Source organism: Sarcophilus harrisii, chromosome 6, assembly GCF_902635505.1.
Source record: "Sarcophilus harrisii chromosome 6, mSarHar1.11, whole genome shotgun sequence".
Taxonomy (NCBI): Eukaryota; Metazoa; Chordata; class Mammalia; order Dasyuromorphia; family Dasyuridae; genus Sarcophilus; species Sarcophilus harrisii.
This window is the reverse complement of record NC_045431.1, coordinates 99,419,219-99,442,359: the sequence shown is the minus strand read 5'-3', so window position 1 is coordinate 99,442,359 and position 23,141 is coordinate 99,419,219. Positions and strand designations below refer to the sequence as shown.

Below are 23,141 nucleotides of genomic sequence, written 5' to 3'. Positions count from 1 at the left end.
GTCAAATAGAATTGGACATCATATACTAACACTATACATTTCTAAAATAGACTCCTGTTTATGTGTACACATATTATCTCTATACACAGACACATATATTATATTCATCCTTCAGTGTATTTTCTTTTTTATTTTTCTCAATTACATGTAAAAAGAATTTTTAAAATATATTTTCTATCATTTTTGAGTGCTGAATTTTGTTCCTTTTTTCCTCTGAATTTCAAGTTTTCTCTCATTTTTTGAGAAGGTGACTATTTTGCTATAGCTTATGCATTTGCAGTTACACAAAGCATATTTCTATTTTAGTCATGGTGCAAAAGTAAACAGAAACCAAAAAAAAAAGAAGAAGAAGAAGTTTAAAAATCTACAGATTCCTTTGGTTCTATCTGGAGGTAGATAGTACTTTTCAGCATAAATCCTTTAAAATTATTTTGTTTCTTCATTTTGCTGAAAATAGCTAAATCCTTCACAATTGATCACTACACAATATTGTTTTTATTGTGGATGATGATTTGGCTCAGCTAACTTTACTTCAGTTCATACCAATCTTGGTAAAGGAAGCATACAGAAGAAGTAGATTGTTCAAATGGAAAGGAAGGTACAAAAACTATCTGAAGAAAGCGATTCCTTCAAAATTAAAATTGGTTAATGGAAACAAATGACTCCGTGAGACATCAAAGCAAACAAAATCAAAAGAATGAATAAAGAAAAAATATGAAATATATCACTGGACAAACAATTGACCTGGATAATAGATCTAGGAGAGATTTAAGAAATATTGGACCATCCAAAAGCTGTGATGAAAAAAAAAAAAGAAAATCTGATAATCATCTTTCAAGAAATTATCAGAAAAAACTAACTGGACATCTTAGAACCAGAGAATAAAATCAAAATTAAAAAAATCTACCAATCACTTCTAAAAAGAAATCTCAAAATGAAAATTTCCAGGGATATTATAACTAAATTTCAGAACTCCCACTTTCAAGTGAAAATACTGCAAGCAGCTAGAAATAATGCAAATAGTACAATTAGAATTATGTAAAATTTAACAGCTCCTACATTAAAGGATCAGAGAGTATAGAATATGACATTCTGGAAGGCAAAGGAGCTTTGATTACATTTAAGAATCCCCTATCCAGCAAAAGTGAGCATTATCCTTTTGGGGGGAGAGGGAAGGGGATATGGATATTCAGTGAAATAGAGTACTGACAAGCATAACTGATGAAAAGATCAGAGCAGACAAATGTGATTTTCAAAGACAAGACTCAAGAGAAACATAAAAAGATACAGGAAAGAGAAAATCTAAGGGACTCAAGAAAGTTGAACTGTTATATATCCTTACAAAAGAAGATAACTTGTTAACTCTTAAGAACTATATATTACTATAACAATTAGAAGGAGCATACATAGATAAAAGATATAAGTTGAATATAAATTGTAGACGCAAGTTTATTATGATGAAATAATACCTAAAAAAAACAAAATTAAGGAGTTAGAAGACTGCCCTAGTAGGAGAGGAAAGGAAGAATTAGGATAGGGTAAATTATCTCACATGAAGAGATACAAAAAATTATTACATGGCGGGAAAGATGAGAGGAAGGGCATAAGCATCACTTGAAACTTATTCTAATTGCAATTGGCTCAAAAAGGGAATAACATATTTAGTTAAATATAGAAATTTCTTACTCTATAGGGAAGTAAGAGGGGAGGAGGATAAGAAGAGAGAGAGACAGAGACAGAGAGAAAGAGTAGCAGCTTGGGGGAGGTGATGGCCAGAAGAAAACACTGGTTAGGAAAGACAAAGTGAAAGCAGACAGAGAAAGATAAATAGGAAGAAGAATAGAATGGAGAGGAACACACAGTAATCATACCTGTGAATGTGGATGGGATAAACTCAGCCATAAAACAAAAGTGGATTAATAATTTTCTTGAATCACTGTTATTTTTCCCCAATTTTTCTCTACCTCTCATTTGATTTTTAAAATCCTTTTTGAACTTTTCCAGGAATTATTTTTGAGCTTGCATTCAATACATACATACATACATATATATGTATTCTTTTTTTAATAACTTTTTATTGACAGTACATATACATGGGTAATTTTTTTTACAACATTATCCCTTGCACTCACTTCTGTTCCAACTTTTCCCTTCCCTCCCTCCACCCCCTCCCCTAGATGGCAAGCAGTCTTATACATGTTAAATATGTCACAGTATATCCTAGATACAATATATGTGTGCAGAACCGAACAGTTCTCTTGTTGCACAGGAAGAATTGGATTCAGAAGGTAAAAATAACCCAGGAAGAAAAACAAAAATGCAAACAGTTCATACTCATTTCCCAGTATTCCTTTTCTGGGTGTAGCTGATTCTGACCATCATTGATGGACTGGAACTGAATTAGGTCTTCTCATTGTTGAAGATAGCCACTTCCAGCAGAATTGATCTTCATATAATATAGTATTGTTGTTGAAATATATAATGACCTCCTGGTTCTGCTCATTTCACTTAGCATCAGTTTATGTAAGTCTCTCCAAGCCTCTCTGTACTCATCCTGCTAGTCATTTCTTTCATAACATTCATATACCACAATTTACCCAACCATTCTCCAATGGATGGGCATCCATTCATTTTCCAGTTTCTAGTCACCACAAAATCACCAGTTTCTAGCTGCCACAAACATTCATGCACATACAGGTCCCTTTCCCTTCTTTAAGATCTCTTTGGGATATAAGCCCAGTAGTAACACTGCTGGATCAAAGGGTATGCCCAGTTTGGGGGGCATAATTCCAGATTACTCTCCAAAATGGTTGGATTCGTTCACAACTCCACCAACAATGCATCAGTGTCCCAGTTTTTCCATATCCCTTCCAACATTCATCATTATTTTGTCCTGTCATCTTAGCCAACCTGACAGGTGTGTAGTGGTATCTCAGAGTTGTCTTAATTTGCATTTCTTTGATCAATATTGATTTGGAACACTCTTTCATATGAGTGGAAATAGTTTCAATTTCATCATCTGAAAATTTCTTCATATCCTTTGACCATTTATCAACTGGAAAATGGCTTGATTTCTTATAAATTAGAGTCAATTTTCTATATATTTTGAAATGAGACCTTTATCAGAACCTTTAACTGTAAAAATGTTTTTCCCAGTTTGTTGCTTCCCGTCTAATCTTGTTTGCGTTAGTTTTGTTTGTACAAAGGCTTTTTAATTTGATATAACCAAAATTTTCTATTTTGTGATCAATAATGATCTCTAGTTCATCTTTGGTCACAAATTTCTTCCACAAGTCTGAGAGGTAAACTAAACTATGTTCCTCTAATTTATTTAGAATCTGGTTCTTTATGCCTAAATCATGGACCCATATTGATCTTATTTTGGTGTATAGTATTAAGTATAAGCCCTGCATATATATTCTTATGTTCATCCTTCAGTTCACCCTTCATATTTTTCTTTGAGGTTTTTCATGTAGCTACTTTGTTTTGGGTTTTTTAGGGGTGGAAGGTTGGATTTTGATCTTCCCTATTTTCTATGACTTAGTAATTTGTTGTTGTTTGCTCATTTTTTTATCTGTTTTTTTAATTTTTAACTTTTTGTTTAAAGCTCTTGGGGTGGACGGGGCACTGTCCACAGATTCAGGTTTTTTTGGTACTGCTGTTTTCAGAGCTAGTAGAGGGATGTGGAAGTTTTAAGTTGTTACCAGGTGCTATGTTTAAAAAGTACTATGGGTACTGCTGTCCTGCCCTGTGTTCTAGTCCATACATTTTCATAAGCAATCTTCCATGTCCCAGAAATGAAACCATAGTCCCTATTCCTCTTTGGTTACAAATATTCTCACTTGTTCTGGCCATGTAAATGCAACTCAGGTAATTTTACTGCTCCTCTATGCCCTGGACCTAAGTTCTCCCATGAGCAATCATAAGAACCTTTCTCTTCCCACTGGATCCATGATCTTACTTCCCCAGGACCACAAGTGCTGGTGTGTTAGTGCATTAGTGTTCCTTTCTTGACTCAGAACTATGTATGGGTAAGGTAATGGGCTTCTGCACCCAGGAAAGTGTCCCCTGTCATCATCTGACCACTTGTCTGACCTTCCTGCTGTCTGTGTTTGAGAGATCCTCACTGTCCCCAAGAGGCGCAAGCTGACCATGGTCTCATGTATTGGAGCACCATGAAAGAGCATATCTTTGAGTAAATTCTAACACCCCATAAACAAAAACCTATATAACTATAGGGATTTTTTAAAAATAGGCTAACAACTAACATCATCAAAAAACATGAAACTCTGAAGAATTCTCCCATCATGAATGGATGCCCTCATGCTGAATTTACAGGAGAATATAGACAAGAATCACAAAAATGGTCACACTTAAATGTGTTGTGGGGGTCCATTAGGTGAGGAAGTGGAAAGAGTGCTGGTCCTGGAATCAGGAGGACCTGAGTCAAAACTGGCCTCAGACATTTAATGGGCATGTCACTTAAACATATTTGCTTCAGTTTCCTCATCTGGAAAAGGAAATAGAAAATCACCCTAGGAAGGAAATGATCTGGAAAAGGAAATGGAAAACCACTCTAGTATCTTTGCCAAAAAATTTAAATCAGGTCACAAAAAGGGTGACAAGATTAAATTGACAAAACAAAAAATGTGTTATGACCTTCATCTTTAGAACAAATATGAATTACTCTTTTATATGACCACAATAGCATCTTGGGCTCTGACTAGTTAGTCAGTACCTTTCAGGAAAGAAGAAAGGAATCCTAATGAACACTCATGAAATGATACTGCCTTCATATTTATTTTGAAAAGATTAGAGTCTCCCTCTTCTTATTATGATGAGATTGTTGTTTGTCCTTCATTCTGGAAGACCCTGACCTCAGAGAGGGGATGCCAGGAAAGGGAAGTGAATTGGATTTAAGTGTGGGAGGGCTGTGCAAAGGTCACCTGCCCCTCCAGAGCCATCTGGGTCCAGTGGCCAATTATAGACCAAGATTTCATGAAATAGCCCTGGATACTGGGAGACTTTTTTTAAGCTCAGGTATTCCACAAGTCTTAGTTTGACTGAAGTTGTATCCATTTACTGATTAAGGCTAGATAGCATTGAGGCAAAGAACTCCTCTTTCACCTAGTCCAAAAAAGATCTAGATGAACAAATGAATCTGAGAGGGTTTCTTGGCAGAGATTGATTGCTATTTACATTCAATCTTAATCAATTAGGACCCAAACAATGACCAAGGCAGGATTGGCCTAGGACTTGTTGATGACCAATTAAAATCAGATTGATTTTGGTTTAGGGCATGATCCTTAAGAAAGAAATATATTGTGATGAAAGGGGCAACCATGATTCAGTACATAATGTGATATTGCTCGATTCAGGAAGATCTGAGTTGAAATCTGGCCTAAAACACTTACTTGCTGTGCAATCCTAAACAAGTTACTTAATCCCTGACTGCCTCAATTGCCTAAACTCTAAAATGAGGATAATAACACTTACCTTGAATGTTGTAACATTCAAATGAGATAATATTTGTAAATTAGTAGCACAATGTTTAGTGCCTAGCAGACAATACATGCTTACTGTCTTCTTCCCTTCTCCATTACTAATTTGAATTGATTTCTCCCATCAGAAAATTGCTTGTAAAAAAGCCGTGCCTTCTATGATAAACGAAGGTGTGCTATTTACTATTTCATTTTTATTTGTGAAGTATATCTGAATACACTGAGTAATAGCTACATTAATAAAAGGGACATCTCATGATTAATATGTCTCTGTTTCTATTACTGCTTCTCTATATGTACTTGAAGAAGCTTCAAAATGTGATCTTTCAATTGTACAACTCCTCTCCCTCATCAAACTCCTCTTTTTCCAACCCCTGCCACTTTCTTTTAAAGGCCTCTCTTCTGTTCCCTTTTCTCTACCTTCTGTGCCTTCCACCTTTCCTCTTGCCACCCCACTTTTTACTTCCTCTTCCACATTCTTTTTTCATTTTCTAATTCTTCCTCCTCTCCTTCTTTCCTACTTCTATCCCACCCTCCCCACTCCTGTTTCTACCCTGATGTAGAAGCAAAATCAAATATGGATACCCATACCCTCTCTCTTAAAGATAAAAACAGAATACCAATAGCTTTTGACCCAGCTTCCATTTATCAAGGCCAGAAACATGCCTTCAGCCATGCCATAGTGAGCCTCAAGGTGTATTCCTTCTCTTCCCAGCACTGGAAGAGAATGCTTGCAAATGTGAGCACAAATTCCTTCTGGATAATAAATTGATTCAGGCTCTCCAAAAGGAAGGGTCTAATGGGGCATGGATGCAAAAAGTATGTATTAAGTTCCAACTTTGAATCAGGAGGCAGCCAGATCCTGCATGAGATACAAAGTTAAATGAAGACATGAAGGTCTCAAAGAAATCCCACCAAATAACGGAAAATAAGACATCTATAAAAACAACTGTTTTGGTGAATAGATTATACTAAATTTGAAATTCAAAGCAAGACAATTGGAAAGTGTAACAGAAGAAGAGATAAGAGATTGTAGTAAGATGGTTATTTTTTTCTTTATTTTTCAATATTTATTTAAAACTAAATACAAAATAAGAAAAAACAGAAAAAGAAAGATAGAAAAGGAAAATAAAAAAGAAAACGAAACATCGTCTTGCGCCCAAGAGAACATTAGGGAGGATTCAAAATATGTAACAATAAATTTCCATTTCAAGAAAGCTTATATAATAGTTTAAAAAAATTATGTTCCTCTTTGCTTCCTTGCAGGTTATTCTTTTGTTCTCTGCTGTCCACTTTTTATTTTGTTCTTTTTTTCCCCTTTCATGCCCCTCACATACATATCAATAGATACACATGCATACACATTTACACATGTGTAAACATACATATAAAATAATATTAATATGACTGACATATAATGTAGATTTATCTCTTGATTGAATCTTTCAGTTTAACTTTGTTTGAGATCAATGACTACTTGCCCTATTTTTTTTCTAATTAATTCTGCTCCTGATCCTTGTTGATATCTTATTTCCTATTCCTGTTAACTCTTCTAATTTAATTCTAGTCCTTAACTTGCTTTGCTATTACTTAACCTCTCCCCATTCCTGAATCCCTCCCTTATCTTCTCTACCACCCCTTTCTTCTCTCTTTATCCCATTCCCATTAATTTACGTACCTTATTCTACTTCCATAAATCTAAACCCCCTTCCATATTCCACCATATCCTATGCTACCCTTTCCTCCCTTCTTTTTTCCCTTTCCCTTAATCTAAGCACTTTGCCCATTGCCATAAATCTACACACCCTTCTATATTCTACCTTATTGTATTCTCTCTTCCCTTATTTCTTTATTGATTTTGGAGGATGCTTTATCTTTCATAGTGTGTATATGGGAGTGTGTGTGTGTGTGTGTGTGTGTGTGTATGTTCTTTGGTATTCTCCGCTGTCCTGGAATCCCAAATTAAGAACGTCACCCTCCTCCAAGTGTTGACAGCCACCATCATACACACACACACACACACACACACACACATATACACACACACATACATATACACATATGTGTGTGTAGTATTCCATATTTAATCTATTTTCCATATGAGTAGGTTTTCAGAACTATCAGACTTCCTCCTCCTGCTAATGCTTCTGTATCCATTCTTTCTCAACACCTCATTCGTATAGAACAATTGCCATTTTTCCTTTCCCTAAACTATTTTTCCTTTTTGGAATCAATTCATACTCAGCTATGCCCCAATCTTTCTTTTGAGATATCCAATTATTGATAACTATCTTAAATATATGGTATACATTTCCATGTGAAAAAAAATAATAATTTGTCCTTGTTGAAGTACTTGAAATTAATTTTTGATGTTGGTTCTAATATGTTAAATTTTCTATTGAGTTCAGATTTGGTTGACATAAAGTCCTAAAAAAAATCTATGTTTATTGTATGACTATTTTTTAAAAATTCAATTATTATGGTTAGTTTTAGTACATATATATTTTGGCTACAAGACTTGTTATTTTGATTGTCACACACACACACACACACACACACACACATATATGTGGACTTTTATTGTAGCTGCTGATAAATCCTATACAATTTTAATTGTAGCTCAGCATATTTGAATTTTTTTGTTGTTTGCTTGTTCCTTGTAAGATTTTCTCTTTGACCTGGGGGTTTTGAAATTTGGTAACAATATTCATATATGTTTTCCATGTGGGATCTCTTTAAGGTGCTGATTTCTCTATTTCCACTTTCCCATCATGTTCTATCACTCTAGGACAATTTTTTCTTTGATTATTTCTTGATTATTGTGTCAAGGTTCTTTTTTGGTTACAGATTTCAGATAATTCAATTATTCTTGTGTTTTCTCTTCCTGATCTGTTCTCCAGATCTGTTCTTTTTCTAATAAAATGTTTCACATTTTATTTTATTTTTTCATTCTTTATATTTTGTTTCATCATTTCTTGGTCTCTTATAGCTTCACTGATTCCCCCTTGCCCAGTTCTAATTTTCAAAGAATTATTTTCTTCTTTAAGACTCTAAATCTCCTTTTCTAGTTGGTTAACTTTTTTTTTCATAATCTTGTTTTTCTTGGATGGTTCTTGTTTTTGTTTTTTGGGGTTTTTTTTGTTTTGTTTTTTAGCTTTTTCTCCATCTATTTCATTTGATATTTGAAATCTTTTTTGAGTTCTATAAATTTTTTTCTGGACAAGTAGCCATTTGACATTACTTTTTGTGGTAGAAGATGCTATTTTTTGTTACACAGTCCTCCTCTGAAAATGATGCTTGATCTTCCTACTTCCATAGTAACGTTCTATGGTTGTGTTCTTTTTCCTTTGCTTGCTCATTTTTTCTAAAATAAAAACTTATTAATGACTCAGACATATTAGACTATTATCGAATCCTGGGTTGGGTGGTGGCTTTTGCTGTCTACTTTAGTTCCAAGTGCTGACAGCCAGCATCATCACTCTCCCAGTGCTATCACACTCACCAGATGCTGGTTCCTTCTTACCCAGGGCAGCATCTCAGCAACACAGCTGGGTCTAGCATTCCTTAACAGCTGAGTTTTCCTCAGTAGTCCTGGAATCAGATGGTTATCCCCCTAATCTGTCCAAGAGATGAAAGTTCCTGTGGTTGAGGCTGAGGTTCCTTCTGAACCTGGCTTGTCTCCAGGCTCCCCACTTACTATTTCAGTTGAGCTACATGAGAGGTATTTACACTTCACATCAGTTAACCCTAGTACTGAAGTCTTTTTTCCAGGGGTCTTCTGGGGCAGTCCCAGGAGGACCCCTGTTCTACCCAAATTATTTGTTTTTAACCAGTCTATGTTCTCCTTGAGGTGCAATTTTGTTGTGTCTGTGGGTAAAAGCTAGAGTCTGACATTTTCTGACTTACTCCACCATCTTACCAGAATCCTTTCCTCCACTCCCAGTAAAATTTTTCTTTTGAAATATTTATTTATTGTGTGCAGGATGTGGGAGAGTTAATAAAAATTCTTGAAGTATTTGCCAGCATCAAACAGTGAAAAGTAGAAAACAAATCTTGTTCACTATAAATAAATGAAAACAAACCTGGAAAGGAAATATTTAGAACAAAGCTGTTCCCTAGTTGATTTAAGAATTTAATGTCCTCACTAGTGAGTTGTTTAGTAGTTAATAACATTATTACCTGTCCAGTGAGCTCTACTAGAAGTCTCTATATCCTTTCATGATAGTATTTGTTTAGGGTTCCTTTTGTGTCATGCTTGTGGAAATACACATATATTCCCTGAAAACTAAATTCTTCTAGGAGGGAAATTTCATAAAAACAATGATAATTGGCAGTAAACACTTTAAGCGTATATGTACAACAAATGAAAATGGGTTGGGACAATTGTTGAATAAATTACTCATGAGATAGTCACTGATCTGGATAATCTAGGCGAGAGAGGACCATTTTCATCAATAATAAAAGTTTTACTAATTTTATCCAGGTAGGTGGATAAATTCCAATTAAACCAAAGGCCCAATGAAGAAACAAAACCATCACCTTCCTAATTTATTTTTCCTTTCTTGGCAGTTGGCTTTTTTTTTTCTTTTTTCCTTTTGGAAGAGTTGTAATACTTGGCTTCCCACTGGACCAGAAAATTGTCCATTTCTTTTTCCTAATCATTTTCTCTGCCTTGGAGAAGTGCTTTTAAGTCACCTGGTCCCTCCCAGAGGCCCAGCTGGTCTTTTCTGCTTCTTTGGCTTCCTCTTGAACTCAACTTTTTCTTGCATTCATCTTTGCTTTGATTCAGTGAGGAAATCTTTAAAGGGTGCAACTTCTCCAAAATCAATCAATGGTCTGTAGCATGATGGTCCGGATTCTGGATTTGGCATTGTATTCTGCACAAAATAGAGACTCCACAATTTGATCCACATTACTCTCGAAGTCCACCTAGGTTGGTTTAATATCAGTTAGTTCTTCTTCAGAACCAATGTACTTTTCTTCAAAGGTCTTAATGGATAAGGTCATCTTCTTAAAGAGCAGCCTCCAGTAGCTCAGTCAGTCCCGGTCCTAGTCCGTTCGGTTCGCCTTCTCATCCACCCCCACCTACCCCCTCCCGCCTCTTGTCATTCAGCTCCCACTTCTTGGCGTCGCTCAGGACCGAGTAGATTTGGCCCAGGATCTAGAACTGCCGGGTGGTCTCCTGGCCAACAACGTCCCTGTGTTCCAGGTGCACCCGCAGGGACACGTTGTAGTGGCTGCGCCGGATCTCACCATCCCAGGCCTCCCACCGCACGTCCAGCACCTCGTACAGTTTGGCGGTTCCCAAGTCCTTGCAGCCTCCAGAAGTCCCATCGCCGTGCCTGGTGCTGGGGTCCACGGGCTCACGCCTCGTAGTTGACTACACTACAACAAGGATCAGGAGTAAAATTTAATAGAAATAAAAGCAGGGCTAGTAATCATTTATCTCAGACAAAATCAAACTTAAAGATTTAATCAAGAGAGAAATTTACATTTAGATAGATGACAGGGAGGTAGTAGGTAGGTAGATAGATGATAGATTTGTTGTTAATTAAATTAAAGTGTCGTGAAAGCATTTAATACAATCTCAGCCTGGGCTCTCCAATCGGGAACCCTGGATGCAAGCAGGCAGGTATTTCTATGTGGAGATGACAAGGAATCTAAACAGAGAGTGATGAACATCAGCCATACCCTTGGTCTTACTCCACTGGATCACGGATCTCTTGTGGCAACCAGAGAGATTGAAAACTATCCTCTACAGCTCTTTCCAATGTGGAAGTTCCCTCTATACCTCTCTGGTGCCTTATTTATTTTCTATTTTATTTACTTCTCTTTAAGATCAATCATCTACCCCTATGTTAATAAAAACACAGACAGAACTTTTGTGTTGGCCCTTTCTGTCTTTAATCATAGCTTCTCAGGAATGGCTGTCACTCTTCTTGCCTTGGTTTATCTCCCTGGCCTCATTGCTGCCATTCTGCAGTTGTACCGAGGCACCAAATATAGTCGTTTCCCAAACTGGCTTGACCACTGGATGCTTTGCAGAAAACAACTTGGACTTATAGCACTGGCTTTTGCCTTTCTCCATGTGATGTACGCACTTGCGTTACCCGGCCGCTATAGTAGGAAATGGTATTTGGCCAACAGAGTGATTGAACAGATAAAATCCAACAAGACCGATCCTTTTCTCACATCTAATGTCTGGAACTTTGATTCTGCCTTAACCCTGGGCATACTGGGATTTGTTTTATTTATCTTGTTGGGAATCACTTCCTTGCCATCAGTCAGCAACATGGTCAACTGGAGAGAATTTCGATTTGTCCAGTCCAAACTTGGTTACCTGACACTGGTCTTATGTACAGCACACACACTTGTGTTTGGTGGACGGAAATTCGTCAAACCTCCACAACTCATATGGTATCTTCCTCCAACCTATGTGATAAGCCTCATCATCCCCTTTGTGGTGCTGGTCCTGAAGTTCATCCTGGTAATGCCATGTTTTGATCGGCCCCTTAAACAGATCCAGCAAGGTGAGGAAAGAAACTCCCTCTCTAAGAAGGTCCAGTTAGGAAATAACAATACTGAGGTGTGATGGAGCTAACAACCAATTTGCTATGTCATTTCCCAGCAATGGACTTGAATGATTACTATAATCTTTATAATAGAGTATGTACTTCTTCCCTAAGTCTTCTTCCTCTCAAGATGGGAGGACTTTCTGTTTGACTTTCTTCCTTGACTTGCCAGGATATATTCTCTGTCTCTTCTTTCGTGCTCTTGCTCACTCTTGATGTCTCTTGCTCTCTCTATTTGTGACAAGAGCCAACCAACTCACAACCACAATTTCACTGGACAATAAAGGGTAGGATCTTTTTATTGGGCTATTTGGTGACCTCCACTCTTTCATAAATTTCTATAGGAAAAAAAAGTGTTTCTCTAATCTTATCTAGCACACTCACTAAATCCTACAAACTTGATAAAACCTGGCAAAACTTGTTCTCCACTGAGAAATACAAATAATGAAACATACTGAAGACCTAATGTCTTAACATGCATCACATTGGACTCATTCATTACTTCTCTGTTTCATTTTTTGCATGTGTCCAAATGTCATTCATGGCTGACTACATGTAATATTATCTACCATGATGCTAGTTCATCTTTTTTGTAAAGAGTTATCAGAGATAGGAAATAAGAGATATACAGAAATACTACAACAAGGATTAGGAAAAGAATTTAAGAGAAATAAAATTAGGGCTAGAAATCATTGATCTCAGAAAAAGTCAAAAATTCAATCAAGAGAGAAATCTCCATTAAATGTCAACCATATTGTACATATGTGTAAATGCATATGTAAATCCATGCATGTGTATATGATAGAAATGTGTTGTGAATATATATATATATACACATACATATATATGTGTGTATGCACATGCATGACTCTTTATGACACCATTTAAGGTTTTCTAGGACAAAAACTGGACTGATTTGCTATTTGCCTTTCTTTTTCTTATTTTATAAATGAAGAATTTGGGGGAAAACAGTGTTAAGTGGCTTGCTGAGGGTCACCTAGTTAGTAAGAGTCTAAGGACAGATTTGAACTCAGGACGAGGAATCTTCCTGACTTCAGGTCTAGCCTTCTGTCCACTACGGCACCTAGTTATAAATGATAGGTAGATAAAAAAATAAAGAACACTGGGAGATAAAGTGAAAAAAATTTATAAGAGAAGACAATGACTACTACCTTTAGTTTCAGCTCCAGACTATCTGGACCAAGTCCACAGTCATAGAAAAATTGATATTAAAACATTCTGCCTCTAGGTTTTTGTATCCTGAGCTGTTTCTAACTATTTCCACCTCACACTCCAGTATTTACTATATCCTTGACCAAGAGCTAAGAGCTGAGTGTCACTCTACCAGTTTCATGAGCTTTCATTCTATCCTTGCCCCCACCCCCCAAAAAATATTACCAGATAACCTGGGTAGTATTGTTGTTCAGTCATTTCTGTTGTGTATGACTTTCCCTGATCCTAGTTGGAGTTTGTTTGGCAAAGATCCTGGAATGCTTTGCAATTTCCTGATTAGTTCATTTTACAGATTAGGAACTGAGGCAAAGAGGGATAATTGATTGTCCAGGGCCACTGCTAGGCCTTAATTGGGAACCATAAGAGCCACAAAAATATTACACTAACTCAGGAAAGGTGTTACCTATAAAAAACATTAATAAATAGGTCACATTAAATATTACATGTGCAAGCAAAGAAAATGAAAAGGATGAATGAGGAAAGGTAGGAGACTGAGGGAAAATAAACTTTTATTACTAACTTCTGTTTCTAAATTAATTTTCTTCATGTAGTCTTTCCCCTCCTTTCTGGGGAGCCATGACATCAAAGACATTTTAAAACAATATTGATAATATCAATAATGTCTGCAATGAAACTTGAATTGTTTTCACATCTCTGCTGAGATCATCAGGTCAGCAGAGATCTGATGAATTAAAAGGCAAGACCACTCTGTAGGAAAGTTTAGATATTAATATCATTGTGAATTGTAGCCCGTTATTTTACAAAAATATAAGAATTCAACCCTATATCAGAGATGAGAAACATCAAAGAGTTCTCAGATTTTGTGTATGGAGTAAAGGGAGGGGCTAACCAAAGGAAGACATATAAAAAGATTTTAACGATTGTATCCTAACAACTTTCTGGTTGAGCTAAAGGGAAAGCTATTATATATAGACTAGCTATTATCCTGAGAGGACAGAATCAGAGGTAAGCTTCTCCTGGGAGTTTTTTTTCTTCCATATACTTAAAAAAAGTCATCTCAATCAAGTAAATGAATTATAAATTATAGAGGGAACAAAAATGAGAGTCTGAGGAGAAAAAAATCTGTATTTAAGGTCTGTTTTTTGAAGGGTAGAGTGAAGTTAGAGACATGGATGGAGATAATGAGTTGGGACTTTCCTTGCCTTGTCATCATATTAAATATTCAGAAATGTGATTGTCCTCAGCCTTTGAAATGAAATCAGTTATTCCTAAACTACTCAACAAAGAAATAAGGTTGGCCAAACCAGAGAATTTTAGTAGTACTTAAGAGGAAGTAAAAGTAAATTTCTTCACAAAATGGTAACCCTGAAGTGTAGGGCGAAAAGAAGAGAAGGTGAGGATAAGAAATAAGAAAAGAGAACCTCCATCATCTAGATTTCTTGTAGGAGAGAGCTCAGGTTCAGCATTAGGGACATCAACTTCCATGGCCCTGGAGAAAAACTGGCCTTATATTAAAAAATTAAAATAAAAACAGCTCTATACCCTCTTCAAGATGACTAGGAATAAGGTTCACCTGTGAGATAGGTTTGGCAGATTCTGCCTCAGCTCACAATTTTTTGAGTCCCACAGCTTTTAAATTCCCTGGTTCTATATGAAGGCAGGATTAGGATCCCTGATAGATTTTCTCACAATGTGTGTTGATATGGAACCATCTCTGTTGCTTCTGACTTCTTGCAACACAACAGATTCAAAAGTTCTGAAATGCCTTGGCTAGCACAGGAATGCCTTGATCAAAATTTTCTCTATTTCTCCCCAGCCTACAAACATGGATGTCAAAGACTTAATTGAAAATCTCAAGGCGGAGCTCACTTGTTCCATCTGCCTGAACTACTTCACTGACCCAGTGACTACCCGTGGCCATGTTACATTAACCTGCCCAGAGTGCAGACAGGTCATCCAAAACAATAATTTCTTTTCTAACAAACGCCTGAAGAATCTTTCTATCATTGACAAAATTCTCAGACCCCATTTATTGCAGAGCATGGTGGACCTGACCTTCTGTGATCAATGTGGGGAAAAAGGGAAGCTCTTCTATGAGGAAGACCAGAAACTCTTCTATGAGTTTTGTTCATCTATCTCAAAACACAAAATCATTCTGTCCTTCCCTTGGAAATGGCAAAAGCAAAGTCACAGGGTCTGCTCACTTGATCAATCCCAAGGGAGAAATGGTGTCTATTCATTCAGTTCTCTTTATGGCCACTGCTATATTGGACAAACAGCTCAACTACAGAATCCAAGGAAAATCTAAAGACTTCATATCTATCCATGGTTTCAGAACCAAATTGACTCTCCTTATTTTCATTTGGCCTTTCAAATTCTTCTGTTTCATTTTCTATAAAAATGCTTATAACAGTAATAGTGCTGACCTGTCAATGCCATTTTCAGGATCCAATGGATAGCATACATATATAAACTTTTGATAGACTTAAAAGTGCTTTATAATTACAAGTTGTTATTAGCTAGCAATTCTTAACTATGGATATCTTTTTGTTCTAAAAAATGATTTTGATAATACTTTGCTTTTCTTACAGGACAAGCTTCAACAGACGTGGAAAATTTTATTGAATAAAAAGAAGAAATTTCTAGGTAAACTGAATTATGAAAGAGAGATGGACACACAGTGTAATGTTAGTGTTTGGTTTCTTATGAATAAAGGTGTAAGGTACACTCTCTTGAAGGTCTTTGTCATAAGGAATAGTTAGGGTTAATATGCATAGAAAAGTCCACTTGGGAAAAAGAACAGATTTCTATTAATGTGAACAAATTTCTATTAATGTTCAAAGTATATCAGATATTATCAATGTTATGGATGTCTATATCAATATCCAATAACAGTAGAAGAATATCTTTCAGTGTAAAACTGTTAAAATATGTGAATGAAGATAGAGCTTTTTGGTAATATTTGGCAATTAGTGAAAGAAAAGAAATTGTGGTAAAGATTAAAGGGACCTTCCTTTGCAGAAAACAACTTTCCATCATCATTAATTATCTCTTGTTAAAAGTCCCTAAAGGGTCTGCTTTATAATCCTCCTTTAAAGAGTTTGAAAGCAGAAAAGAACTGAGGAAGAGAGATGAAAAAGCTATGTCTGGCATCATGGGTTTTGGATATTTAGAACTGGCCAATAGAATTTAACAGGAAGCCAAACTAGCACTAAGCTCAACACCCAAAGAGTTTTCATTGACTTCCTTTATCCTAATTTCTCTTGTGACAGAAAAAACATGCAGGTTTTGAAACAGTCAGTTTTCAGTGAATATGAGAAAATGCACTATTTCTCATGGGAGGGAAAAAAACTACATATGAAAAAACTGGACCTGGAAATGAGACACAACTTGGACAAATTCAAGAAAAGCAAAGTCAAACTGTCTCAACAAATCCAAAATCTGAAACAAATGACATTAGGAGTAGAGAAGAATATGAACAAGAGACTTTTGGAAATGCTCCAGGCATGTACATAAACCAGAAATATGACTGTTCTAAAAAGAGGAGTAGAAGGTGATTGTTGTTCTTCATTCTTGAAGAGGACCAAAATGACACTTCCATATTGAAGTCCTAGTACCGTGTGGATGATCAGACCAATATAAGCTTGGATGACTCTACTACAAGTTAGCCACAGATAATTCATATAAATATTTGAAGTGGGGGATGTTTCTAATTTGCACATCTCACATATTCTTTGAGCTACTGCAATTCTTCTTTGTTCATAAAACACAGTATGTTATTTGATGCAGGAATGCCATATTGGGTCGTCTTTTGCCAGGGTCTCTCATGCCTTTCCAACTATTTCAGATTTATTCAGAAAAACCTTGAGTGTCCTTGCATGACTTATAACTAGCATGTGAGTGCCTACTTTGCATGAATTCTCCATTAAATAGTCTTTTAGACAAACATGCATGTGGCATTTGAACCATGTTGCCAGCCAATTATAGTTGTCCAAAAGGGAGGGAAAGAGATGTCTGTGCTCTCTGAAAAAGACAGAATATCATAGGAATAGACTAAAGATGAAAACGTTAAAACTCTTTTTTTCCCCTTCAGGTTAAGAAATACCCTTGGAAAGGTAAATTTCTATTTTATGGCAAACTAAGTAAGAAATATAAACTTTCTGAATAAGTCTGAGAGGTTGAAAGTGCTAACTGGGTGCTAATTTGTGTATGTTATTAAAGTGTGCTAAGAGCTAAGGAATACTTAAAGCTGTATGGAACTTGTGTAACTGAATGTGCCCTGTTTATAGATTGAAGCCCTGATACTTCAAGATCCATAGTATGCTTTTCCATCCAGGACAGCTTGCCGAATTACTTGCATGAGCGAAATACTTATGAGTTTCCAAAGTAAGTCATATCTATTGGCCCCAGCTGGCATTTTAGCAAGCCCACAAGTTTCCATATTATTTGCAATGGATTGATTGCTTCATTGTCTGCTACTGGCATGCGCAAATAATGTTTCCCTCAGCTTCTGCTACCCCACAGTGTTCATTTCCACTTCCATATGACTATTGAGGTGCTTTCCTGTTTTTTCCCTTTTATACGGCACTATGAATATTTTACTTATGTCAGTTATTAGTTCTGTTGTTTTCCTGAACAACTGGTTTGTGTCATAGCTAGTGAATTCATGTCCCAATTCATTATCCCTACTGAATTTTTCTTTTACCATCTTTGACTATTTGATAAATGTTATTTTTCAAAGGTATAATATTCATAGCTTTCAACCCCATTCCTCTTAATCTGTTTTCTTCTATCCCTCATCTGCTTTCTTTTCTTTTTCTTCCTTTCCTTTGTTCCTTCCTTTTATCATTTCTTTTTTTCTCTCCCACTCTTGGAAATGTATTTTGCTTCTGTTTACCCCCCATCTATATGTGTAGCTATTTTTATATATTTGATGTATTTTGACTTTTTCTTATGAAAATATGTATGTCTAAAGTCCCCTCTGATAGATTATAAACTCCACGAGGGCAGAAATCTCTTGACAAAGAGAAAAGAGTAAGTCCATTTCTGGACTATCTTTCATACAAAATGGGTATTAGTAAAATCTGGTTCCACCAAAGACTAAATTTCTGTACCTCCAGCTGTGTTTGTATATATTGCAAAAGTATTATGCCAAGATTGGTATCTCTTGTAGAATCAAAATACATATGTAATAATTTCTGTGTATTGGTGAAGACCTAGCATTTTGCTTATCCAAAATATTGCTTAAATAGTATTAAATTAACTCTGAACAAATTAATTATTCATTCCATTTTGCATCTGTTACTCTGGTTGTTTTCAGCTCCTTAGAACAAGATGATCCCACACTAGGTGCCCTCTGTTCTCCCCGCTCCTGCCTTCCTACCTCCTTTTGTGTCTTACCATTAGAGTGTAAATTCCCTGAGGTCGGGACTCATTATTATTTGTATCACCAACATTTAGCACATAGCCACAACACATAGTAGGCACTTAATGAATGTTTATTGGATTGGATAGTATTCAATGAATTAGTGAATAAATGAAAACAGAATTCAAAGGGAATGTCTTAAAACATAAGAATTACAAATCTCAAATGGGAAGATACCTTAGAGATCATTCAACATCATCTTTTTCATTTAACAGAAATAAACTTCTAAAGGAAAATTAAGTTTCACAGGCAGGATAATCCTCTAGAGAGTTCTCATTAATTACTATTCAAAAATAAGACTGTTTTCCTATAATTCTCTCAGTTAACTTTTATATTAACCTCCAGGCTCTATACACATTTGATCAACACTTCTCCTTTTTCCTACAGGAGATATAACTCTGGTTCCCAAACCAGCTGATCCCCAACTCATTCTATCTGGAGATTTGAAGAATGTCCAATATGTTGATGACAACCCACAGGTCTAGAAAGGAAATCAAAAGAGAGTTGACTCTGCTCTCATTATTTTAGTTTCCCAGAGATTCACTTCAGGAAAACACTATTGGGAAGTGGAAGTGGGAGATAAAACAGAATGGGAAGTGGCAATCTATAAAGAATCAGTCAACAAGAAAGGTACCTGTACAATTTACCAGGGGATGCTTGTAGCTCACTATTTCAAATGTGGGAACGATATGTACCTTGGATCCTCACACAATGTCTTTTATATAAATCAACATGTACATAAAGTGGACATTTTTTTTTATTATGAAAAGGGAATATAACATTTTATAATGCCACAGATAGATCCCTGATCTACAATCCCTCAGACAGAATTCACCCTGTTTTTCTCCTTGCTTGCCCAATGAAGAAATTACCCCTAGATCTCGCACTATTTGCCCTAGGAATAATCAGTAGAGAATTATTCATTAATAATTATGACAGGAGCCTAAATGACAAGAGATTGAAAAATACATCTACAATTGATCATCTATTCATCATAGCCCAAGTTGAAGTGTTCAATAAAGTCATATATGATTATTAAAGCCAATGAAAATAAAATCTATTTTATACATGTGCCTCACTTTGTATCAACATCCAGCATGCTTCACTTCATTAATACTTCACTGAGAACTTTAGCAATATTCAGTGCAAGCAATCCATATATGAAAACTTAATTTTTTCATTTCTCATTATGAATAAAATTGATAGTATAAAAACATACATACATATTTGTCTCCATATAAAGATATATATATACATATATGTATGTGCATTCTTATATTTCTCAATAATAGGCAGTTTTATTCTTTTAAGTTTTTTTCTAAGTAGATGGTTATGACAAAATCATTTGAATTGTTACAGAACTCATTCAACTAATCCTAAAGTATTCCTGGACTTAAAATAGCCAGCTTAATACCATCAATCAATGAAAGCTATCACCATTAGTAACAATCTTTCTTCAACTTGGACTCCACACAGCAAGGAAATGTCTTAAAAATGAGCTCATTTTCTGTATAAATTGTCTCAGAGGGTAGTATAAAAATATATTATGAGTATAAGAACACTGTTACAGTGATCAAGAAATTATAAAAGAACCAAAATTGTCCCAGCTTATGGAAGACAAAAATAAGAATAACTCAAACTAATACCTTCAATACTCTGAGGGAAATAAAGAAATTCCCCTAACATGGTGATTTGTTTCCTTCCCTTTCACTCCCCAATGCTGAATTTATGGGAAAATAGAAGATAAGAATCACATACCATGATTGAATCTAGGTTGGCACTAAACTTCATCTTTTGTAAAATATGCCTGGATCAATGAAATAACAAATAAATATGTGAAGAATTATATTATATGACAATGACTTTGGAAACTCTGACTAGTCAATACTTATCAAGAAATAAGAAGGGAGTTCTAATGAGTTCTCCAAACAATGAAATGCCACGATTTTCAAGATATAGTATCTCCAGATCATTTGTAAATAAGAAATTTAGATCTTAAATAGAACAATTCCTGATTTGGAGCCCAGGGGTTTTCTACAGGTATATTTTGGCCAAAAGTATCATTTTACATTTGTCACTACTCATAAGAGGCTGCCACCTAGCTACTCATTTCTCCTATTCTCTCCACATAACAGCATTTTCTAACCTTACTCACAAGCTCTCTGAGAGATATTCTATCAAATGCCTTTGCTAAAATCAAGATAAATTATGTCCTTTCATCTATTAACTTAGTTACTCCATCAAAAAAAAAAACCCTAGTTAGTCTGAAATGATTTATTTTAGTAAATCAGAGAATGTAACCTGCTCAGTCATGCTGATAATTGACTCCAAAGTATAACAAGAGATGAAACCTTCAGTAAGTCAACCACTAATAAAAGTTTACCAAATCAAAAAAAATTGACCAGCACACTTTGTCTTTTTAGGTAAGAAATAAAAAGAATCAGATTTAAACTTTTGCCTAAGAAACTATCAGTAGAATTTTTGTCATTGTCTCTGACTCTCCTGTTTCCTAACTTAGATGAGATGTTTCTTCTGTCCCATATTAAGACATTAAAGCAAGAGAAATGCATCCATTTGTGTAAAATACTGAATGATATTCCCTTTTCAGCTATCACATTATTTCAGGATTTACTGAAAAAAATCTATAATTTGCCAGTATAAGTTATCTCCTCAATAAACAAAAAAATAGACATGTTATTGACATGCTATAGGCTTTATTGGAAAACCTTTATCATAGAATGATAAAATCATAGCTTTAGAGGTAGAAGTAACCTTGGAAGCCATTTCATTCAATGCCCTCTATTTTTTTTTATAAGTCAGAAAACTGAGGACCAAAATGGGTACATGACACCACCAGAAAAGCTGTTGAATGTTTCAGTACATTTTTAACATTATTAAATTAAAAGAAAAAGAAGGAGGGAAGGAGGGAATAAGAGAAGGAAGGAAGGAGGGAAGGAAGAAAGAGAGAAGGGAGAGGGAAGAGAGAAGGAAGAAGGGAAGAGAGGAGAAAAGGAAGGAATGAAGGAGAGATGGAAAGGAAGAGGGAAGGAAGGAAGGAAAGAATAAAGGAGGCAAGGAAGGAAGGAAGGAAGGATGAAAGAAAGAAAAAGGAAGGAAGGAAGGAAGGAAGGAAGGAAGGAAGGAAGGAAGGAAGGAAGGAAGGAAGGAAGGAAGGAAGGAAAGAAGGAAAACTTTCCCAAGAATATACAGAGATACAATCTAGACAAACTTGGCTCCTCCCCCAGATAAGATAAGGGGTACATGTTCACAGAAACAACTACAATAACTAAATAACAAACAAGTGTACCCTCCATATAACAAATAAATTCCAGCAATCTACATGTATGTTTTTGTCTGGACTATTCATGAGTGTGGATTCAAATATTTCTCATTTCTGCTTATTCTACCTTTGTTTGTTTGAAATAGGCTCCAATTCCTTCTGTACTTTTAACTAAAAAATAGAGGTATCCCTACTTAGGAAGGATGCAGAACCTAGAATGATTTTTGAAGTTCTGAATGGAATCAGTTCTTCATTTCTTGGATCCATAATCAATCTTTCTACATGACATATAACTACCATTAGTGTGCATGCATATGTGCACATATGTGCGTATGTAAAATTGTCCCTTATAAGTTTGTTTGTTGGAAAAGACAAGGTTTGTCTTATAATTTCATTGATGTAGAGAATTTTTGATGAGTAGAGAAAAAATCCTCTCTACTGAGAATCATCAAAACTTCTGCAACTTATCCCTTAACCTTATATATAGCTAAGTTAGCTTCACATAAAGATATATTTATAGTCCACAAAAATCACAGGCTGAACAGGCTGACCTAACTTGTAAGGTGTCCAAAACAAGATTTAAACTTTGGTCCCCTACCTCTGAGTGTAGAGCTAGTTTTTCTCACTAACACACTACCTCTGCAAGCTAAGGTAACTGACAAGGTAATACTGATCTCCCTATTTTATAAGCTAATGAGGCAGTATACACATATTTCAGAAGATGGATATGCTACTCTGATAATAATGACCCAAGGACTCGGGTACCTGAAACAGGACATGGGAACTCCCATTTTGCAAAGCAGAAAATAAGGTAGGAGAAAATAAACATGTAGTACTGAAAAGAAAACCTGCCTTAGAACTAGGATGATTTAGGTACAAATATCACTTCTGTCTCATGCTGTCTATGTAATTTTATATAGAACTTTAGGTGAGTCTGTAAGTCAAAGTTAGGTTCGAAGATTTATAGCAACTAGACAGCACAATAAATAGATCTCTGAGCCTGGAGACAGATCTAAATTCAAAGTCAGCTTCAGACACTTAGCTGTATGATTATGGTGACTTTCACCTCCCCGCTGATTCAGTTTCTCCCAGTATAAAATGAGAATAATAATAATACCTACCTTTCAAGGTAAATGTAAGGAACAAAGGAGAAAATATTTGTAAAGTGC

The 23,141-nt window shown here is 35.7% G+C and overlaps 1 protein-coding gene and 1 pseudogene across 1 annotated transcript; one reads left to right on the top strand and one right to left on the bottom strand.

The window, feature by feature from the left end:
• Positions 1-10,044: 10,044 nt before the first annotated feature.
• LOC100915962 (dnaJ homolog subfamily C member 9) lies at positions 10,045-10,881 on the bottom strand (the record flags this gene model as incomplete). The annotated part of the gene is given in 5 exon segments (XM_031943516.1): positions 10,045-10,220; positions 10,223-10,273; positions 10,276-10,333; positions 10,335-10,586; positions 10,588-10,881. Coding segments are annotated over 5 exon segments (831 nt in total), but the record flags the coding sequence as incomplete, so codon positions are not given.
• Positions 10,882-11,003: 122 nt separating this feature from the next.
• On the top strand, positions 11,004-12,186 carry LOC116420053 (annotated as a pseudogene).
• The last annotated feature ends 10,955 nt before the right edge of the window (positions 12,187-23,141 follow it).